The sequence below is a fragment of the Thermobia domestica genome, chromosome 15, assembly GCF_964235325.1.
Source record: "Thermobia domestica chromosome 15, izTheDome1.hap1.1, whole genome shotgun sequence".
Lineage (NCBI taxonomy): Eukaryota > Metazoa > Arthropoda > Insecta > Zygentoma > Lepismatidae > Thermobia > Thermobia domestica.
Genome location: NC_137468.1, coordinates 172,208,550 through 172,230,237, shown reverse-complemented (window position 1 = coordinate 172,230,237; position 21,688 = coordinate 172,208,550). Strand labels below are relative to the sequence as shown.

The window sequence follows — 21,688 nt, the reverse complement described above, 5'->3', positions numbered from 1 at the left end:
GGCGATAAATGATCAAAGAAAGTGAACAGTAGCAATAAATATGATACAATGTTACAAAGATTCGTGTACGGATCAAAAGGGCAGGTGTGTTGGCAGCACAAACGTAAACATTTAGATTTCTCATAACACAACTTAAAGCCTCTTCCATTCGACCACAAAACAACGTAGGGCAATAATATTTAAAAAAAAAAAATAAATAAATAAAGCACCGTAACATATTACATTTATAAAAATGTAACACTAATTAAATTTTCGTTTTGATCTATTTGTACTTCTAAATCTGTATGCGATTTTTTATTTCGAAGATTTACCGATCCATTATTTTGAAAAAAAAAAAACAACTAAATATTGCAACTTTAATCAAGAAATTATATTAATGTATATAAAATTAGAGATTCGTTTTTGTTCTCTCAATGACCCCTATTACCATATCATTTCAAGTATTTCAAACATCAAAAGCAAAGAAATAGTTGTAATACGCGTAAATTGTTTAGTTAAATGTTGAGCTGACAAAGAATTGAAGTGACTTATTTAACCATTTTTATTCTGTACAATTCCAAAAGAAGAAAATTTTATAACAACTGATATTTTAAAATACCGATCATGATACCGATGGCTTTAAAAAATGAACCTAAAGAGATGTGAGAATTATAGAACTATTAGACTCATATCGCATGCAGCAAAAATTTTGCTAGGAATTTTGAACAGAAGGTTGTATAGAAGATCAAATGAAAAAGTTGAGGAGGAACAGTTCGGGTTCAGGTAAGGTAAGGACACAAGAGATATAATTGGATTATTAAGGTGTTCGGTGAAAGGTTTAAAGGAAAAGGGAAAGCGGTGTATATTGTATTTATTGACCTAGAAAAGGCTTCAGAAAGCGTGAATTGGGAGTTGTTGTTGGAAGATTTAAAGAAGGTTGGGTTGGAATGGAAAGATCGAAAACTCATAAGAAGCTATGTATGAAAGAACAAATTAGTGTTAGAATAGGGGGGATGACAGAGGAGAATGCAATTGGAAGTTCTATAGGGTTACTATGTCTCGCTAATATTATTTATTATCTATCTAGAATAGACAGTGAAAAATATCCTACAAAATGAAGACGACATTTCAGTCGGAGGTATAATTATTAGGTGTATAGGGTTTGCAGATGATATGGTGCTTGCTGTAGAATCGGAAGAGAAAATGAATAAGATGTTAGAGAACTTGAGGAAAGGCTTTGAAGAATATGGGATGAAAATAAATGTTAGAAAGACAAAAGCCATGGTGACTGGAACGAAGCGGTCGGTGTCAAATATAGAAAAGTACAGGAGGAGAAAATAGAACAGATGACTACTTTTCGATACCTGGGTAATATTATTAGCGATGATATGAAGTCCGAACGTGTAATAAAAGCAAGAATAGGAATGGCGAAAGAAGTCTTTAGGAGGAAGAAAATACTGTGGGTTCTTGAATAAAAAGTTGAGAAAAAGATTTATAAAATGCTTTGAGTGGAGTATTGTGCTGTATGGGGCAGAAACATGGACATTACGCAAAATAATGACAAACTATTGGAAGCTTTCGAAATGTGAGTGTGGAGAAGAATAGAAAGAATTGGCTGGATCGAGCGGAAAACGAATGAGAGGGTGTTAGAAATTTTGGAGGAGAAAAGAACACTTTTAGATATTATTAAAGAAGAGGAAGAGAAACAGGTTGGAACATTGGATAAGAAGGAACTGTATCATGAGTGACGTGCTAGAGGGTACGGTGGCAGGACAAAGAGGAACAGGGCGAAGAAGACTACAATTAATGGACAATATCAAAATAGAGAAATCGTGTGCGTGAAGACGAAGAGGTTAACGAAAGACAGTGGAGCATGGAAGCTTCTAAGCTGCAACAAGTGACATGCCAATACTGGCAGAATACCTATTATTATGATGATCATATTTTAAAACAATTTGTTGTTACTAGTTGTCGCTGTAGTCGATCATCACATACTTCGTTATCTTTGAAGGAAGAAAATGTTCGCTTAAATACTTTGCTCACAGATTAATTCACTTCACATATGAAAACTATTTCAAATTACATGTTCTTTCTTCTTAATCCTTCTGTTGATGAAATTATATATATATACATTAATTTTATAAATAATTGGTACTTTACCATTTATGAAAGTTATTCAGATTTATATTCTTCAAAATAGGTTCCTTCATCATTATAAAGGTAACCAAGAAAGTTTTGTCGTTTTTTTATTTTTTATTTTATTATTATTATTTTTTTTATTATTTTTTTTGTGGAGGTCTGTGTTCAATTGGCCCTCACACAGTGAGTTGAATGCGAATGGATATAAGGTGAAGGTCAGGTGTTAGTGTGGGTATATCGAATATACTATATGGTTGTGGCAGTTCAGTTACAAAGTGAATTTGTCTAAATACAGAGTGAACATTGAACCTTCACAGAGCGCCATAAGGCGTGTATAATGTACCGAGCTAAAACTGGGGTCAAACACCGTTGCAGCGGGACGAAGATATGTCAAACCTTTGGGGAGGGTGTCGTGACTACGCGGACAGTGCAGCGGTGGTTTAAGAAGTGTAAGAACGGTGACGAAATACATGAAGATGCACCATTTGTCGCAAGACCAACACATGTACAAAATGAAGATCTTCAGGCAGTAATTGTGGCAAACAGTGGCCAGATATGTGAGGAACTAGGTGGCAAACAGTGACCAGACATGTGAGGAACTAGGACTACAATTCAGAGTGTACAAAAACCATACGGCAGCACCTCTATCAAATTGGGAAGCACTAAATGCTGGGCTGATGGGTCCCACGTAATTTGAGTAAGGGCCAGAAGGAAACGCGAGCAGACACCTGTGTTTCTTTGCTGTTTTGTCTGAGGAAGGAGCTATTTCTGGACAGGCTGTTGACATGTGATTAGAAGTGTGTACTGTTCGAAGCTCCATGGCGCCGCCATCATTGGTTAGCATCCCATGAACCGGCTTAAAACAGCTGAAACCAGCAAAGCATCAGAAGAAGGTTCTCCCGTGTGTTTGGTGGACTGCTTGCAGTATCGTGCATCGGGAACTGCTACCACCTGGTCAGAGCATCAAAGCAACTGCGTTCTGTCAGTAGTTGAGCCATGTTCAAGTAAAACTCAAAACTCTAGAGCCAGCACTTCTGAATAGCAAAGGGATCCTCCTATTACAAGACAACGCTAAGTCCCATGTGGCTAGGATGACCCGGAACACTATTCTACCAATTGGATGGGGAAATACTATTGCATCCACCATACTATTCGGACATTGCACCGTCCAATTATCACCTGTTCCACCGCTGCGCGCACGTAGTGCTCAATGCTGTGTTGCCAGCTTTGTAGCAGCTTTACCAGCAATTGTATTGAAACATGAAGTTATTCAGTGCAAGTAAATCTGTTTTATAAAATTAAATGACACAAAGAGAATTAAATAGAATGCTCTCAATAACCAGTAAGTCCACTTCTCAAGTTGGCATTAGACTAAAACAATGTGAATTTGTTTATATTCAAATTGGCAACGTGCGGAGAGGGTGGAATGTTTATCACTGCAGAGCGAGAGAAATGAACCACTATAATTGGCTGAACGTGCTGTTGCCATAGAATTAATTCTTTTTGCCTGATTATTATGAGCACCTGCAGGAAGGAAAAATAAGAGGAAAGCAGCTGTCAGAAAGCACAAGTTGTACCAAATGGACTGTAATATCCTTCACATACGATTTTCAATCACACATATAGTATTTACAGTGATATGAGACCGAATACTAACTAAAAACCGCACCTGAAAGTATGTCGAACAGAAGTCGAAATAATATATATCATATTATGACCAATACATTTTGATAAAGGATTTAGATATTTCTAGAACATTGTGTAGTGAGCGCAAGTAACAGTCATCTCCTTCTGTAGGAGGAGGAACTAAGATAATCTAGGCACGACCATGATGGGCCCGCATCCTCTTAAAGTTTTCTTGGGCTTCCGTGTTTGAATTAAAACAATCATTGATGTCTTGTTAACCGACATCTGATAAAACCTGAATGAGCCTCCCTCAAATGGTTATACAGAAATCAGCGCCACTGCTAAACATGCAATTTAATTTGCATTTCTGCACTGGCACAAAATTTTCAAAATCACTGAACGAACAATTGATCCAATAACTACTTGTGAAGTATGGTCTCTTATCCTAGTTTACCTTAGATACCTAAGTTACAGAAGAAAATTTGATTTGATTTTGAGTTTAACGTCCTTTTCAGCAGTGAGGCTATATGAGATAGGACCCTCTGATTAACGTGGAATCCGAACCACATGAACTCCCGCCGGAAATCGAACCCGGGTCTCCCACGCCAAAGGCGCGTACGTTAACCGCTTAGCCACGAAGGAGCTTTAGAAAATTTTTTTAGATGGTTAAGAATATACTTACTAATTGTTCTGATCTGAAATCTAACGAAAAGATGTGATTTCTCAGCTGTCATCCGAATCGTAGCTCTAAAAGTGTCTACTTGAAATTTTAAAAACTAGCCAGACGATTTTAATTTCAACCTTAAACATTATGATTCCTTGTCATGACAATTAACAATTAACTCAACTTTTGACAATTAACTCAAATCTACGATAATTTCTTGCCTACAAATTAATAAAAACAATACAAGTTCAAGGTTAATGTATTCCTTGGTAAAATATAAAATTTTACAGTCTCATTTTGATATTTTGAATCTATTAGCACTTTATAATTATTATTTAAAAATTACAATTGTAATACTTACATATTTGTCTCTAGCTTCCCATGAATGCTTCTACATTAACATTTCAGACTCATTTTTTTTTAATTGCTAGCCGTTGGGCTAGCTACCCTGTAGAGGGCTACACCCTCTTTTCGGAAAGAGTTGTAATGGAAATGAAGGAATTTATGGTTATAGGAGGTTATAGATTTATAGATTTATGGTTATAGATTTATTACTTTATAAGTTGAGTCAGTATAGTCAGTATAGTCTTTGTAACTATAATCATTTTACAGATGAGGTAATTGACAAAACATATATATAAGGAGCGATCAACTGAAACCCGTCATAATTCATGAAATAAATTTTATTTCCAGCGAAAACTTGTACACTACCTAGAGGCGTCTATGGTTAGCGTGCAGTAAAAATATTGTTCAGAAGAATTCACCATGAGCGTTGAGACACTTGTCCCACTGTGTCACTAACTTACAAATGCCGTCCATGTAAAATTTGGACGGCTGACTATCAAACCAATCACGCACAGCGTCCTGATCCTCAGCGTCAGACTGAAATCTCTGAGCAGTACCATAACTCTTTTTAACCCGTTCGCTATGGATTGAATTCTAATGCGACTTTCCGCAGCTATAGCCGCATTCACCTTTTCACGCGTGTCTTCTGTGGCAACAACATGGGCTTGACCTACACGGGGATAATCAGTGGTTTGTTCACGCCCCTTCCGAAACATTCTGGCCCAGTCCACCACTGTTGTTTTGAAGACGCATGCATCATCATACACGTCTTTCATACGCCGGAACACTTCAGCTGGTTGACAACCTTCGGCACTCAGAAACTGGATGATAGCACGCTGGTTCTGTTTGGACGGATTGGAGATCTTGAATGCTATCTTTCACTCGTTATACCTGCAAAACGGAAACACGTATCAACAACTTTCCTACATCCAACACACAGGAACATTAGCCATTACACATTATTAAACAAACAAATCCTTCTATACATTATACCAATAATACATGGAACAAACGGGTTTCAGTTGAAATGAAATGAAATGAAATTTTGGAGTTTTACGTCCCACGGTTATGCCGGTTAGGCTAAAGGAGACGGTGATTATGAGTAATGAATGAAATGGTGGAATGAAGAAAGTGGGAGGAAACGGGAGAACCCCGAGAAAACCCACGCACACGGTGTTTGTCCACCACAAAGTTCACTTGGCGGGAGCAGGGTTTGAACCCGAGACCCCTAGCACCAGAGGTGAACGCTCTACCACTGAGCCACCGCGGCCCCCGGGTTTCAGTTGATCGACCCTTATAGCTGTAAGTAGTATAGTTATGACATGGTAACGTTTATGCAAAATAATGTAGTGGGAGAGAATTCAAGTCTTTCTACATGAGAATGAGGTATGAAATGATGTGCAGTTCCGCCACAACACATAGCTAGGATTAATAAAAAGACAAATGCAGGTTATCTTCTACCTAGGGGCGACGCTAGGCCAATGTAGACAGAGGAGACCCTGTTAGATGACAGAGGAGTTACTGTGCTTGATATGATGTCAGACGCAATTTAATTTAAAATATGATTCAAGAATATCTTTCCCTAAATACTTGCGGAAGAAAGAAACAAAAGTTACGTAAAAATAGATAAGATAATTTTGAATTCCAAAAATGTGTAATATGTTAAGAAAATATTTTATTTTTCCTTCATAGTATTTCGTATACGAACATCTTAATGCAAATATAATGCTTCTAAAATATAACGTCTCGCCCTTGAAACAATATGAGTCAATTTTCCTTTCCTGCGAGAAGCAGAACAAATTCTTCATACTTTTTTTTGTGTGTACAGCGCGCATATCCGGTACAGAGCTTCTAGAGTTGGAATGATGTGTTCTCAATTTATACGAAAACCGGAAATGGTAGTAGATTCTGGGTTTAGTAGAGATTCAGATTACAATAAAGATAGAATTTATTTTTGCGATGCATAATCAATGGCAGAAAACCGCTTCTCGCTATCTATTACTGTTTTTGCTATGTAGCGATCAACGTTGAAACCGAAAGTGGTTGATTTAGTCCACTTCCAATTTGAATATAGAATTACGAGGGAAAATGATAAAATAGAGTTTTTTTAAAAAAACTTCCAGTTATCTATTGTCGTTTTCGCTCTGTGTAGATCAATATTGAAACCGGAAGTCGTAGTGGATTTTATATCACTTGTGATCTTAATATAGTTAAAGATGAAGTTGAAATGTATTCTTAGGACAGTTAATTGATTGCAGAAAATCGCGTCCGGCTACCTAGTAGCGTTTTTGCTCTATAGTGAGCCATTTTTAAAACCGGAAACGCTTGATTTTACCACTTCCGGTTGAAGGATTATTTCAATCGTCGAACTCAATTCTTAACTTTCGACCCTCTTCATTTTGGGTACAATTGATGGTGATCCATCAAGTTTCTTTCTCAAGATATTTTTGTGTGCCGGACGGACGGACAGACAGGGTGAAGTGATAAATATATATCGTCGCATGAGAACCAGAGGAACTTAACTCAAAAAATGCGGTTTTCATTTTCTTCAGGTTTGGACATAATTTTGATAGTGGGCCGCGGTGGCTCAGTGGTAGAGCGTTCACCTCTGGTGCTTAGGGGTCCCGCGTTCGATCACAGCCCCCGCCAAGTGAACTTTGTGGTGGACAAACACCGTGTACATGGGTGTTCTCGGGGTTCTCCCGTTTCCTCCCACTTTCTTCATTCCATCATTTCATTCATTACTCATCATCACCGTCTTCTTTAGCCTAACCGGCATAATCGTGGGACGTAAAACTCAAAGATTTCATTTCATTTCATTTCATAATTTTGATAGCCCCACTTGGTGTAAATGGTACGTAACGCCATCTGTTCTCCTTGTTGACCATCTGTTGTAATGGAGCTCAATTACCATCTTATTAAAAACACGTCCTTTTAAGAAAATACTATTTTTGTTCTCTCACCTGTCAACCTACAAAAATGTAGTTACGATCCTCTGGTTCTCATGCGATGATATATAAAGAAGTTTTGGTTGTTAAATCGAACTCGGAAAAAATTGAGTTTATTCTTGTACTTGCTTCAATTCTCTCTTAAAAACATTCATTGGTTTTGGTGAATTTAACTAAATATTTGGTCGTTTCGCTAGATAGAATATATATTTTTAATATACCATTTCAAGAAAAGAAAACAAATGATACCTTGTTTGTTTTAATTGGATCGATCTTTCCCTTGTTAATTCATGTGGTTGCTCTCTGTCTTACATTTCTATTAGTTGTGTAGCGGGGACAGGGCGTAGGGTAGGATTCAGTATTAGGGAGGAAGCCATATATAATCCAATCGGAAACAGCATTACGAAGCTTGTTATCGCCATTAATCCTGTGTGAAATGAGAACATTCTGTCGTGAAATGTGCAAAGGTAGGTCCACAACTGTTGTTCTGTAGGAATTTTGTTGTTAAAAAGGTATTTATTTTTAATTCATAGCTAGATCTAGTTACAAATAGTGTGATTATAGTAGTGCGTGATGACATACCTAGGTACTATATCGCTATTCTTGAAGAACGTTTACGGTACACACTTCACGCCTTTCTCAGTTATTTGACGAGCGTTACGACAAATCTTGAAAGCCTTGTAATACATTGATAAGCTGATGTACTTTTGTAACACGTGACATCAAGTTCGATTCCCAATAAGGGTATAGAAATAGCAGGGGCGGATCCAGGACCGACTTCTGGGGGGGCGGGGGGTTGTGATACTGCTACTTTTAAGGGCTCTAAATTTTGGGATGGGTTTTATTTATATATATAAAATAAGAAAGATTCCTCTTCTGGGGGGGCGATCGCCCCGATCACCCCCCCGAGATCCGCCCCTGAGAAATAGAAGGTTTGTTGGCTTAGTAGTAGCCGGTGGGTGTACGTAGCGAGCGGTCTGGAAAGTTAGACTAACAATCGTGAGGTGAAGCCCATTAGGAGTTTCGAGTCCCTCTGTAGCAGCAAAGCTGGAATTTTAACTGTCCTCGAGGTTTCTTTGTTCGTGTCCTTGTGTCGAGTCCAGTATGATCAGTGCTAGAAAGAGAAAATGGGCCTTATGCAGAGTCGTTGTGACCGTGATTAGTGCCATACTAAAGAGTTCGACTAACATACGGTATGTTTCCTGCAGTAGTCAGGCCTTTAGTATGACTCTAATCATACGCCAAAACGACTCTGCATAAGGTGGAATATGTCTAACAATTGTAGAGTGCTTAGCTCTGGTGTGTGGAATCCCTGGTTCTATCCCCCACTAAGTAAGTTTGCGGTGGACAGCATCGTGTCCGTGGGTTTTCTCGAGGTACTCTCGTTTCCTTCTACTTTCTCATTCCACCAATTCTTTTATCATCATTCACTTGCCCTAATCATCCGTCTTCCTTAGCCTAAAGGATATAATCGTGGGAGGGTAAACTGATATATTATCATTTTTCAAATTTTAGCTTCTCAAGTTAAGTATGTCGAACCCTCAATTTAATAGCGAATAAGTACGAACTAAATAATGGTGGTTTTAACGGGTAGGCAGGGTAGGCACGGGTCTACCCAAAAATTTTGAAAAATATTTAAATGCTAAAAGATACAATAAAGAGTAAATATTTTTTCCACTATTTATATTAATGGTAGATAATTGTTTAACAAACAGAATCAACCACTACTGTAAAAGTAATTTCTTACTGTCATTAATCAATCAAATGTGTATATGTATCCATAATCGAGGGAGCGAGTCTACCCAAAATTAAAGTTCTAAAGCCGCCCCTGGAACTAAAAGTCTGTACATCAAAAATGCACTAAGATACTAGAATTCTATCACCATTCTAATTTTGGTGAAGATGGCAAGAGTCCCATCGACTGTGAACAATACATACTATCCTTCTGATATTGATTTTTCCTTTGAAAAAATTCAATGAAAGACGATGAAAAAGAACGGGACAAGCATTAAATTGTTCAGCTGCAGTTTCAGCTCCTTGGCTAAGTCTATTGCATCACCATTCACTTCTCCTATTGTAGATACCGTGTGCGTGGGTTTTCTCGGGGTTTTCCCGTTTCCTCCCACTTTCTTCATTCCACCATTTCATTCATTATTCATAATCACAGTCTCCTTTAGCCTAACCGGTATAACCGTGGGACGTAAAACTTAAAGATTTCATTTCATTTTCCTACTGTAAATATGATGGCAGAGATGATGTGAGAGATCATATGTTCGATCCTAGACCATGTGAGATTGTGGTGAACAATATTGAATCCGTATGTTTTCCCGAGTTCTCCTACTTTATCCCTCTTTCTTCGTTCCATCAATTCTTCCATTAACATTCACCTCTTGCCATGGACGTCCGCAGTAGTGGCAAGGGGGGCCGTAGCCCCCCTCCTGGAATTTGGTGTATGAAGTTTACCGGCCTGAGCAATAATATTTGAGGCTACAGGAAAGAAAGGCGAAATGTAATTTTTTTTTCTTCGATCTGAGCAAATTGACTGTTACACTTTGAAACTGCATGCTACGTAATGTATAGCAGGATCAGAAAAAATTGTAATGATAGAATATGGTTTATTTTCTTTTAAAGTAGTTCAGTAGGCATCCACATTGATATCAATTTGGACCAAAAAGCGACATTTCGTTTTCCTTCCCTCTATTCATTTCCTAAATTTAATTTTCAAACTCTAATTTTCTATATTTTTTTTCCGCGAAGTGCGAAGTTTATAAGAGAGAAATCAAAGAATGTTCTTTGGCTCGTAGAGAGTTTTTATAATAACCGACAATGGCGCACTTAGGATCTTGTTTCGGAGGAGTGGGCTTGGGAAACATTAAGAAGCATTTGTGTTATATGTACAATTCGACAAAATAATGAATTCATTTCGGGGGGGGCTTGCTTCCCAATAGCTTCTCCTAAATACACCACTGATAACCGAGCTTGAAGAAAATTTTCATACATCTAATTTAAATTTGTTATTGCTTTACTATATTACTCGAGAGATTTCAGCCATGTGGAACACCTTTCCTTCCCTACCTAGGTACACTTAACTTATGTCCAAAATGATTGTCGCATATCCGTAACTATCTTCTTGTAAGAATATAATATAATAATGATTTTGCTTGGTACTTTTAGTACTGATATTATGTGTACAATCGGAAAAAGTATATTTGTGGTAAATTTCATAGGAAAATAATTATAAATACGAAAATTAGAATGAGTAAAACAAAATGTTGCTAAATAAACAAGAAAGATTTATTTTCATTTTACTGTTCTTATTTACTGCTATTTTGACATGAAATTTGCCACATACATGTCTTTGCCGATTGTATACATACTAACATTATAAGAAATACCGAGTGAATTCGTAATCAAATTATATTCCTACAACAACATATTTATAGACATGCGACCATAATTTTGGACATGAGTGCACATTACTACTTTCTATATTTGGGCTTGAGGCAAAATAATTCCTTTGTTCAGGCAGATTTTCTTTCCTTTTTGGATCAAAAGATCCAATATATTTCAGGCAAAATTTTTCCTGTACGCCTTATATCACGAGAACTACATATAGTGTAGCCAAACCAAAATTAACAATTTACTCGTATGATGTCCTAATTCCGTAAGAAATACAAAAACTCGATTTAAGAACCATTCAAAAATTTTGTGGCTCCAAAAAATTCAATATATTTCATACAGTCAAACATTTTCTTGTACGCCCCATATTTTGCGAACTACATATAGAGTAGCCAAACCAAAATCCACAAAATTCAATATATTACATACAATCAAACATTTCCTTGTACGCCCCATATTTTGCGAAGTACATACAGTGTAGCCAAACCGAAACTAACAATTTACTCAGTATGGTGTGCTTATTCCGTAAAAAATATGAAAATTGGATTTACGGGCCGTTTAAAAATTTTGTGGCCTCTGATCCAAAAAATTCAATATATATTTCATTCAGTCAAGCATTTTCTTGTACGCCTTATATTTGGAGAACTACATATAGTGTAGCCATCTGTAAAAATTACGAAAACCCGATTTAGGACGATTTAGGAGCCGTTCCAAACTTTTGTGGCCCTTGATTCAAAAACTAATTATTGGCCAAGATCGCAATCTTTTGATGTAATTTTTGGATCATTCATAAAATTCTTGTTTTAAAGTATAAGCGTACATATATTTTTCCCAGGGGTGCCCACAAGGAGGGGGGCTATGACGCAAACTGCGTCATTGAAATATTTGGGGGGGTAAAAATCTATATAAATATGTTTGAGGGGGTGTAAAAATTAATCGAAAAGATTTTTTTTTCATGGAAGAACACCTACGGATAGACAATTGAGGAGGGGTGCGTCATAGACATGAGGGGGTGCGCACCACTGTATTTCCTAATCTGAGAATGACGGTATGCAACTTCGAAGAAGGCAGGATGCTGTTTTTGTTATAAAAAGAAAGCAACATCGATAAGAATATGCTGTTAACTTCCTTGTTGAGGGAAGCGAAAAATGCTTTACTTCGATAGCAATTGTAATTTTGACGTGGAAGTGGCCTGATAGATATGTTATAACTTTACTTTTCCTTCTTTCATTTTAGCTTAACCAGTGGCGGATCCAGGGGGGCGATCGGGGCGATTGTTCCCATAGAAGAGGAAACTTTTTCTTTTATTTTATATATAAATAAATCCTTCCTAGAGTTTGGAGCTTTTAAAAGTAGCTCTTAAGTAGCATATTACAAGTCCCCCAGAAGTGCGTCCTGAATTCACCCCTGCTTGAAACAGAGGTGCACTCCACTCGCCTCGAGAAAATATGTGACACAGTTGTATCACATGTGTCCGTGCTGCGGATTTCACTGAGGGGATAACGGTTCATTCGGGCCAGGCATTGGGTTATGAACATGTTTTCAAAACAGATTGAGGGTTGACGCCCATCCACCTCATCCCTCCCAAACAGAAAGGCCGATCATAAACCATTTTCCATCCCCAAATTCTGCAAATAGACTTGACCTTTCCTCTACTGTTTATTCCGTCTACCCTCTATTTCGAGTTTTCTCGTCACAATCTTATTGTGCTGTTCGGGAAATATGTGAGTGTTCTGAATTCAGTGTAGTTGCTAATTTCAAAATGGATATTAGAAAATACATGAAATGTCAAAGAACAGCTAGTGATTCACTAGAACGTAATAATGAAAGCAATAATGACAAAGAAGCAAGTATTATTAATATTGTCCTCCTATCTTCACCTAATTCTTCCTTGCTCGTTTTTCGATTGAATTTCTAGTTAAAACATTGAAAGCATTCCTACTTTCTTCCATTTTGGCTACATGACCTGCTCACCTGAGCCTCAGAGATTTGATGACACTAACAATGTTTGGTAAACGGTGTAAATTATGTAGTTCTCGTTATGAAATTTCCGCCATGACCCCATTCCCGTTCCTCTTGGGTCCGAATATACGTCTCAGAATCTTGTTCTCAAATACTTTCAGTCTACGTTCTTCCTTCAAAGTAAGCGACTATACTTCGCAACCATATTAATATATCCTTCGCTTATATATATTAAGCTTCAAATTCCTCAACAGAATTTGTGACGACAAAAGATTTTGAACTGAATAATAACACGAATTTCCTGCTTTTAGTCGACAATTAATTTTTTCGTGAATATTGGTTTAGTCAGTTAATATTGATCCTAGGTATTTGAATTATCTACTTTATCAAGGGTGTTATTTGATATTTTAACACATCCATAATTTGCCATATTACGATAGCGACGATTTCATTTTTCAAATAGTACAAAAATGGGCTTGTAAACAATGAAAATGGCAATATACGTCAACACGTCAACGTACGTGTCTAGCAAGAACGTTTTTTGTCTTCGTTTTCTTGGTTTTGTATGTTTTACGTAAATGTTTACCAATAGGCTATGTTTTTATTTATCTTGATAATACCATTGTGTGCGTTAAAAGGAATATAGTTGCATGACAATTCTAAATTTTTTTTCTCTGTTTCGAACGTACAGTCAACAATCTTCTAGCATAATTTCGTAATGTATTTCAGAACAGTGCTATCGCTACGCTAGGTGGAAGAATATAAGTTCTCAAAATTATTTTTTAATACAACCAGGTAAAGGGAGATGATAATTACTTAAAAACAGTCTTTGAATATCTATAGAACTATGCTCAAAGGTTTTTCTCGATTCTTGCCTACCTCGTGATTGTTTCATTTTTGAATTCCAGTATATGTTACATGTAACTATGGGAAATATCATAAAATAGCAGACAGTTCATCAGTCTGTCGAGGGTATATCACAGGTAAACCGGTAAAAGAGAACGATTTGTTTCCTCTGGTAGATAAATTCAGTGTCGCATGTGTAGTCACTACCTTCTATCTCAAACCTGTATTTCAACCTGAAACGATAAGCAATTATTATTTCTGGCTTAAACGTTGATCACCACATAATGGTAGCTGATAAATATCGACCAGTTTAATTGGCGTTTTACTTCTCCTTCAGCACCGAGGGTATATTAGAGATGTACCTACAATTATTAGAGAATGAAATATCTTGTACCTTTATTAAAGTTTTAGCAGAGATTTTTCACCAACAATGTAACTATCAGCAAAATTATGTATCCTAGTAGCAGGGTTAAAAGTGGATCTGAAAATTTAAGATGACGTCAAGCAGTCCTCTTTGCCTATCTTTGCCCCTTTTCAGTTTTTTTTTAAGTAAATGGGGGACACCATACATATTTTTTAGAAGTTGGATAACGGTGTCCACCTGCGTTTCGCCTTACTTTTACCCCTGCCTAGTACCTAGTAAGTTAGTCTTGCAAAAGTTGATGTTGTTATACTGCTGAAATTTTAATTTAGTTAGAATCACAGGACAGTACATTCTCATATCGTTTCAATTTCCGCGAGAAACCTCATATACTGTATTATAACAAATAAGGAGGAAATATATAAGGAGATTAAAAGGATATTTATAAGGTGCAGTAATTCTTACTATTATTATTTGATAATCACAACCAATATCAAATGAATCGAATGTAGTAAAAATCTGATAATTCGACTTCTAATATTGTTCAGATGTATCAATTTGTTTCTACTATGCAGATCGAGTTTGAGAAAGACGTTTGGCGAGAAAGGAAGCGAGCAAACCGGCATGATTTTAAAAGTGTGCAATTTCGGAATACTAATGTTTACGAATGAAAATTATAATGCTCGTTGAACATGTTTCGGATACCTTGTTAACGCAGGGACCCATCGTCGTAAGGAAAGGGGAAGGGCTGTGAAGGCAGCTTCATGTATCATTTATTTAATCACTGTGTTCTTACCTGACCTCTCAGCTACGAATACATTGCCGGATTCGCGGAGTTTTGGTGAGAGTCTTACAAGGGGATGATCGTTAGAGGTCTTAGGTGCCTGTGATTACCTTCCCATATTCAGTGGTCAGCTGGAACGAGAAAAGAAAGTGTAAATGACTATACTACGCCCCTCGTACACTGCCTAGGCGCCATATTGTGCAACGTATCTTAAGCAAATTTTAAAACTTAGTATTTTAATGTGATTCTCCTGTTTTTTTTTTATTTTTTCCTACCCCTAAAATTATAGGTAGTTTATTGCAGTGTTAAAATTAAACAACATAGGATTTCTCGAAAAGGTTCTAATAATTTTGTTTCTATTTCATAAATACATTTTTGTATAAAAACTCCATACTGCAGGTAAGCAATTTCTCCGAAAAAAATCGAGAAGGAGTGGTTTTCTTCGAACAGTTTTCTCAAATACGACTCAAGAAAGTTTGATTATATTTTGGAAATAAATAGTTTGTTTATAAGCTGATAATACGTCATTACACATTTGTCCTGAAAAAATATACATGAGGTAGTTTATTATTGCGGATGAGTTTTCTGAACTTTCTCAAAAAAAAAAGAAAAAAAGAAAAGAAAAAGAAAAGAAAAGAAAAGAAACTACTCAGGTAACTTTGTTTGTATTTCATTAGACGAATATCCTAACAATATAACATAACTCACTTGTGAAAAAACGTACAAGAGATATTTTATTCTTGACCTGCTTATTGTCGGAAGATTTTATGAGAAAATACTCAGTCGATTTATTCATGTTTGATAAATATGTATTCCATTAATAACCTAATAGTAAGGTATAACTCATTTGTTCTAAAAAAAAAATATTAGATGGATAGCAGTGGCGTATTTACAATTTTGTTTGGTGGGGCTTTGCTAACTTTATTCCTCCGAATATGAACATTTCCAAGATATTTCAATTACTTTAAAATAGAAGTTTCTTAAGCCCGGAAGCCCCCCTTAAATACGCCACTGATGGATAGTTTATTCTTCGGGTTTTCTTTTTCCGGACTATATTTTCCAAAATGACTAGCGAATTTATTCATATTTCATAAATATATATTACATGAGTAACTCTATAATAATATTGTGTAAATTGTTGTTTACCCAAAAAAAAAAAAAATAGTAATTCATTACTGGGAGTGAGTTTCTTTTCAGATTTTTCAAAAGGACTGAATGGATTTTGTTCATATTTCATAAAAAAAAATATTTCATTAATAACCCTATTCTTATAATGTTGCATAAATCAGTTCTGATGAGAATGTCCACAAGGGATAGTTTAGTCTTGTTTATATATATACGAGGGTTGGTACTTAAATAGTGGCAACACTGCTGTGGATACACTATGGAATGAAATGTACTAGTGACGCTGATAGCGCAGGTTGTTGACATATCTACCTAACCTCCGAGCACGTAGACTCGCCCGTCGCACGTCATCGGCAGGCGCACAAGCGAAGGAAGCACAGTCACTTGTGAGCGAGCGGTCTAAGAACCATCGTGATGCAATTTCGCGCATGCCCAGGCGTTCCTTCAGGATGCGAAGCACAGTCGTATGCGCTAATCCGGTTTCGTGGGCGAGCTCACGAATCGTCAGTCGTCGATAACTGTCCACTAACGCGGCAACAGCTTGCACTCCTTCAGAGACGCCAGGACGACCTGCACGATGCATGCCTGCCACAGTTTGCCGACCTTCGTTGAAGGCTTTTACCCACCGTGCCACTGTTCTGTACGGCAATGCCGATTCCCCACACGCCTCTTCTACCCTTGATGACACTGTCGTGCTGTACGACCTCTGGCACATTCAATCTTGATCCAACTCCGTTGTTCCTGTTTCGAAAACATAGTGACACCTTTACGTTAGACCGCTCGCTCACAAGTGACTGTGCTTCCCTCGCTTGTGCGCCTGCCGGTGACATGCGACGGGCGAGTCTATTTGCTCGAAGGTTAGGTAGGTATGTCAACAGCGTGCGCTATCAGCGCCACTAGTACATTTCATTGCATAGTGTCTCCACAGCAGTGTTGCCACTATTTAAGTTCCAACCCTCGTATATAGATTTCTGAAATACGACTTCGCTGTTTTGCTGTATTATTAACAAATATTTCATTAAATACCCTAACAATGGCTTAAGTCATGTTCTTACGGAAATTCTATCAGGGTAGCTTAGTTTTGGTGTTGAATTTATGTTGGGTGAAATTTTCCTAAAACGGTTTATAGTTTAGTTGGTATTTGTAATATAAAATGTTTCATTAGTAACTGCAGCAAAATAATATTTAGTTTAAGGAACTGCAGCTAGAAACTTTTAATGTGGTGGCCAGTATATTTTGCTTTCATTCATAAGCCGTATGTATTTATTGAAGGGAATGGTGGTTTGGTACTCTTCTGAGTCTACTTGGCCACGTCACTCTCACATTGATCCTTCAGACAACTATATCTGTGCTATTACTACAAGAGTAATTTTAGGTCTTCCTACGAACACTCTGATGAGGTGCTGTGGCCATCCTACGCATTTTTCATTTTATTATATCTAATAAGAATTTCAATTGATTGCCAAATCATCTTGAAATTGTTGCGGTATCTAAGTAAATTAATACTAAACCGCTCGGATAGTACGTTTTGTGGTGTTTTCTCAGGTTATAGATAGAAGCAAAGATGAGATTTTCAACTAAAGGAATATAACAAATTTTATTAGAATTCAAAAATCGAAAACAAACTTGAAAACAACTTCTCAAAAAAGATATTAATAACTCAAGCAATTTCAGGTTAAATATCAAACAAAGTGGACTATCCGCAAAGTCAATTAAACAACAATTTGTAAAATAAATATCTATCTCATTGGATAATTTATATTCAAAATTAATGTTCCTTCTTAGTCTGCATGCCAAAAGTAGAAAAAATATGAATACATAACAAATGTCCTCTTGTCTTAACATCTAAAGTCCTATTCAATTCAGATTTTGGTAAATCAAACAGGTTGCGTAACAATTTTCGTTTCCAAATTCATTTTTCTCAAAACTTAACTTTCGTATAATTCTCATTTAACGAATTTAAATCACTATTCACTTTCAAATTTACACGCAGCACCAAATAATATAGAAATCGATGAGTTAACATGCTTTGTAATGAAAATAGCCTACAAACGAAAAAGTAGGTATTTCTTCCCTTAACTATCATAAGTGAAGAGGGGAGGTTTGCTGTACAACCACGAAAGCTCGTAGAGGGCAGCACCTTCCACTGAACAGTCATGAGACAAGGTAGCCAGCTCGTAAACTCCTTGGATAGTTGCCTATCCCAGAGGCTTACTTCTGCTAAGACTTTACTTTTTTTTCTGAGAACAAATAAATTTAGTCACACAACAAAATTTGTCTAAGAACTTCCTCGAAAGAAGTCCAAAAGAAGGGAGGCCTGTTAAAATAGCTTAGATTAGAATGTTCGGATTTAGTTTAGTCAATAATAGACTATAGCTTTTTAAACATATACAAGACGTATACAGGAAAATATAAGCTAAATACGATCAGAATAAAATCCATTTAAATAGAAGGTAAATATTAAAAATGGATAATTATGTGTTAATATGGCAAATTTATACATTGAGGATATAATGAAAACATATATAGTAGAACCTTTGTACAACAGAAAGTGAGGAAATGAGTTATACGAATACAATTAAGGACACGCTTACTTCATTTTTCTTCGTAAAACGTATGATCTTTAGTGACATTAAAATATGACAAAGTATTATAAACACTTTTCTTTACAGGTACATATGTGGAAACGGAATACGATGTGGTGGTCACTTTGGAAATACTACTTTTTATTTAGCAGTGGATTTTGCGGTATCCAAAGTAACAAACTTACTGAGAAACAATTTGAATTACTTACGAAACCAGATATACTAGCAATTTCAAAATTCTTGGAAGTCATAACCAGCAATTATATTTCTAATTTGCAAGAATTAATAATTGTCACAGACAGTAAGTGGCCTTTACGTCCAAAGATCTTCTATTCCTTGCCAAAGGCTACTAAAGTCTTAACACTAAACACAACAGTAGAAGGAGTTTCCACGCTTAGGGATATGGCATCTCAGTATTCTCAGTCCCTCGGAGAAAATGGTGTAATCGTTATAATAACAGAAAATCCCTATTCACTTAAAAATATTTTGAAGCAAATACGTTCAATGCTCTACTTCAACTGTCGTCAACCAGTGATTGCTGTTGTTCTTACATCTTATTATGTAGAAGTTGACTTGGATTTCGAAAAAGTGTTTAATATCTGTTGGAATGCAGAAATGCTCAATAATGTGATGCTAGGGAAGAAAGGATCCTACAAGAAATATAGTAATTTTACCGACGATTTCATTGTTGCAAAATACAATCCTTTCTTGAAGAGCGTTCAAAAAACACCTCTTTCTAGTTTTCTGAAAGACAGAACAGTGTTTCCTAGAAATAACTTGCAAATTTCTGTACATAATTTGCATGGTTATCCCTTCAGAGTGTCCGCAGGTAGAGATCTAATGCCTTTGCTAAAAATCACCTTAAAACCGAACAATTCTGGTTTTGTTACTGAAGGTTTATTTGGAACCATGTTTGAATGCCTTGTGAAATACATGAATTTTACCCCAGTTTTGGTAACACCTCTGTTAAATTATCCAAATTCTGGAATGCGTCTTAACAATGGCTCTTGGTCAAACCTTTTGGGAGATGTTGAGGCAAGGCGTGCTGAAATAGCGCTTCGTCCTGTAATGCACAAGCAGGACAGATATCAAGATTTTGCTTATACTACTCCGGTGTTTTATACTAGTTTTGTAATAGTAGTTCAGAAAGCAGAACATCTGCCTAAGTGGATGTGTGTTTTCCTGCCATTTCTGCCACAAACTTGGTTACTTATACTGACAATATTAGTGTTAAAGGGAGTCTTTATTATAATATCTCGGAAACTGAACAAAATCAATATTCATCCTCTGAAGGTATATCTAAACATATTTAGTGCTTTTCTTCAGATATCTGTTAAACAACCGCACAAGAGAACGGAACGTTTGTTCTTTATATTGTGGGTGTACTTCACACTTCTTATAGCTACAATGTACCAAGGATCTATCTTATCCTTCTTAACGATGCCACGACACTTTGCTCAGGTTAGTAACTTTGAGGATGTTTTTAACGCAGGAATTTATGTCTACACAAAGAAGCCTATAATGTCTCTGCTCGAAAACAGTGACAATGCATATCTTCGTGCACTTTATACAAAAGCAGTTGTTGAATCTAACATAACACATGCTCTAATAGAGGTTGGGAGAAACAGCTCTATTGGTGTAATATTCTTCCCCCCGTTCCTTCACTACTACATAAAAAGTATTGCTAAATGCAAAGACACTTACTTTGAAATTCCAGATAGTATTTCACAAGTTATGCAGTCATTTTGCTTATCAAAACACTCTCCATTTTTAGGTAGAATTAATACTTTAATAAACAGAGCGCGAGAGGCAGGGTTGGTGGATTTGTGGTTGCAGCAAAATATGTGGAAGGCTGACTTAAAGAAGTTCAAAGAACCTTGTTCGTCGACAATTGTACATATTTTAACTTTACAGCATGTGTATGTTTGTTTTCTGTTACTTCTGATAGGTAATGTTTTAGGAATATTTGTGTTTTGTGCAGAGTTGTTTTCCATTAAACTTTTATGATCAAAAAGAATACGCATATCCCATTCACAAACATGAATCAAAAGAAATGTAAGAGAAAAATGAAAATGAATGTTATTGTGAAAATTATTGTCATACTGCAGAAACTGAGTAACAGTGATACGTATCGAAATTATTTTCTGCAATGCTGGAGACGAAGGAAAATTATAATTACAATTTCAGTCCAGTTTCCAAATGCTTTGAATGCTGTTCTTATCTGATACGAAAAGCAAAACGTAATTCGTTTAACATGTCTTCTTTTTTCTGGTAGGAATAAAAGAATGTCTTAAGAAACATAAAAGATGGTTTGTAGATGTAAATAAGTAACATTATTGGATGAAAATGTGATGAAAATTTTCGATTGTAATCTATGTAGATCAATACTAATACATTCTTTAGCCCGTACGCAAATTGCCGCCAACTATAATCGGTTCGCTGTCCCGTTTTGGCGAAAAGCAAGCGAAGCGAAAGAGAAGTGGCTGTCGTCGTCGTAAAATTAGATGGCAGTTGTCGCTTTCCGCCAGGTGGTGTTATAGAGACTTTTGGAACAAATGATGGCTGAGTGATCGTGCGAACCCGGCAACGTCCGCTGGTTATTAAGATCGCGTTTGTTAAGCGCAGTGTTGCATAGTAAGCGACTCTGTCCCTAGATCCAGGGATTTAATAATATATTTTAGCGATAAATTTTGTTCATTTATGATTGTTCGAATAGGAAACTAGCGACTTTTTAAATGTCCGTATAGAGACTAAAGTAGCATTATAGCCATTAAAATTAAGATTTTTTTAGCGGGTTTTCGAGTTATGTTTAGCAACATTACTGTTCATGTTGTTGGCAGCACTGGCGACGCGATATGCAGTTGTTTATTCCGAGGAGGGTTTAGCGAAGATAGCAACCAAGTTTCAAAGTGCAGGCCAATTTAA

General features: G+C 36.5%; 2 protein-coding genes across 3 annotated transcripts in view; one reads left to right on the top strand and one right to left on the bottom strand.

Annotated features, from left to right (window-relative positions):
* The window catches only part of LOC145671957 (dnaJ homolog subfamily B member 3-like), a 53,880-nt gene extending 49,294 nt beyond the window's left edge, over positions 1-4,586 (bottom strand). The window contains exon 1 of one of the 2 annotated variants that reach the window (XM_081741150.1): positions 4,427-4,586. The gene's annotated coding sequence lies outside the window, so the exon portion shown is untranslated. The remainder of the gene's footprint in view (positions 1-4,426) is intronic. The other variant, XM_081741151.1, reaches the window with a different exon arrangement.
* A 14,579-nt stretch (positions 4,587-19,165) lies between these two features.
* LOC145671721 (putative glutamate receptor) lies at positions 19,166-20,770 on the top strand. Its single transcript, XM_081740923.1, has one exon. It carries the CDS (start codon positions 19,166-19,168, stop codon positions 20,768-20,770), a length of 1,605 nt encoding a protein of 534 aa, XP_081597049.1.
* Positions 20,771-21,688: the final 918 nt, after the last annotated feature.

What these genes read in the sequence shown, in the direction of transcription:
- LOC145671721 (XM_081740923.1), top strand. Translation starts at nt 19,166, where the DNA reads ATGGCATCTCAGTATTCTCAGTCCCTCGGAGAAAATGGTGTAATCGTT.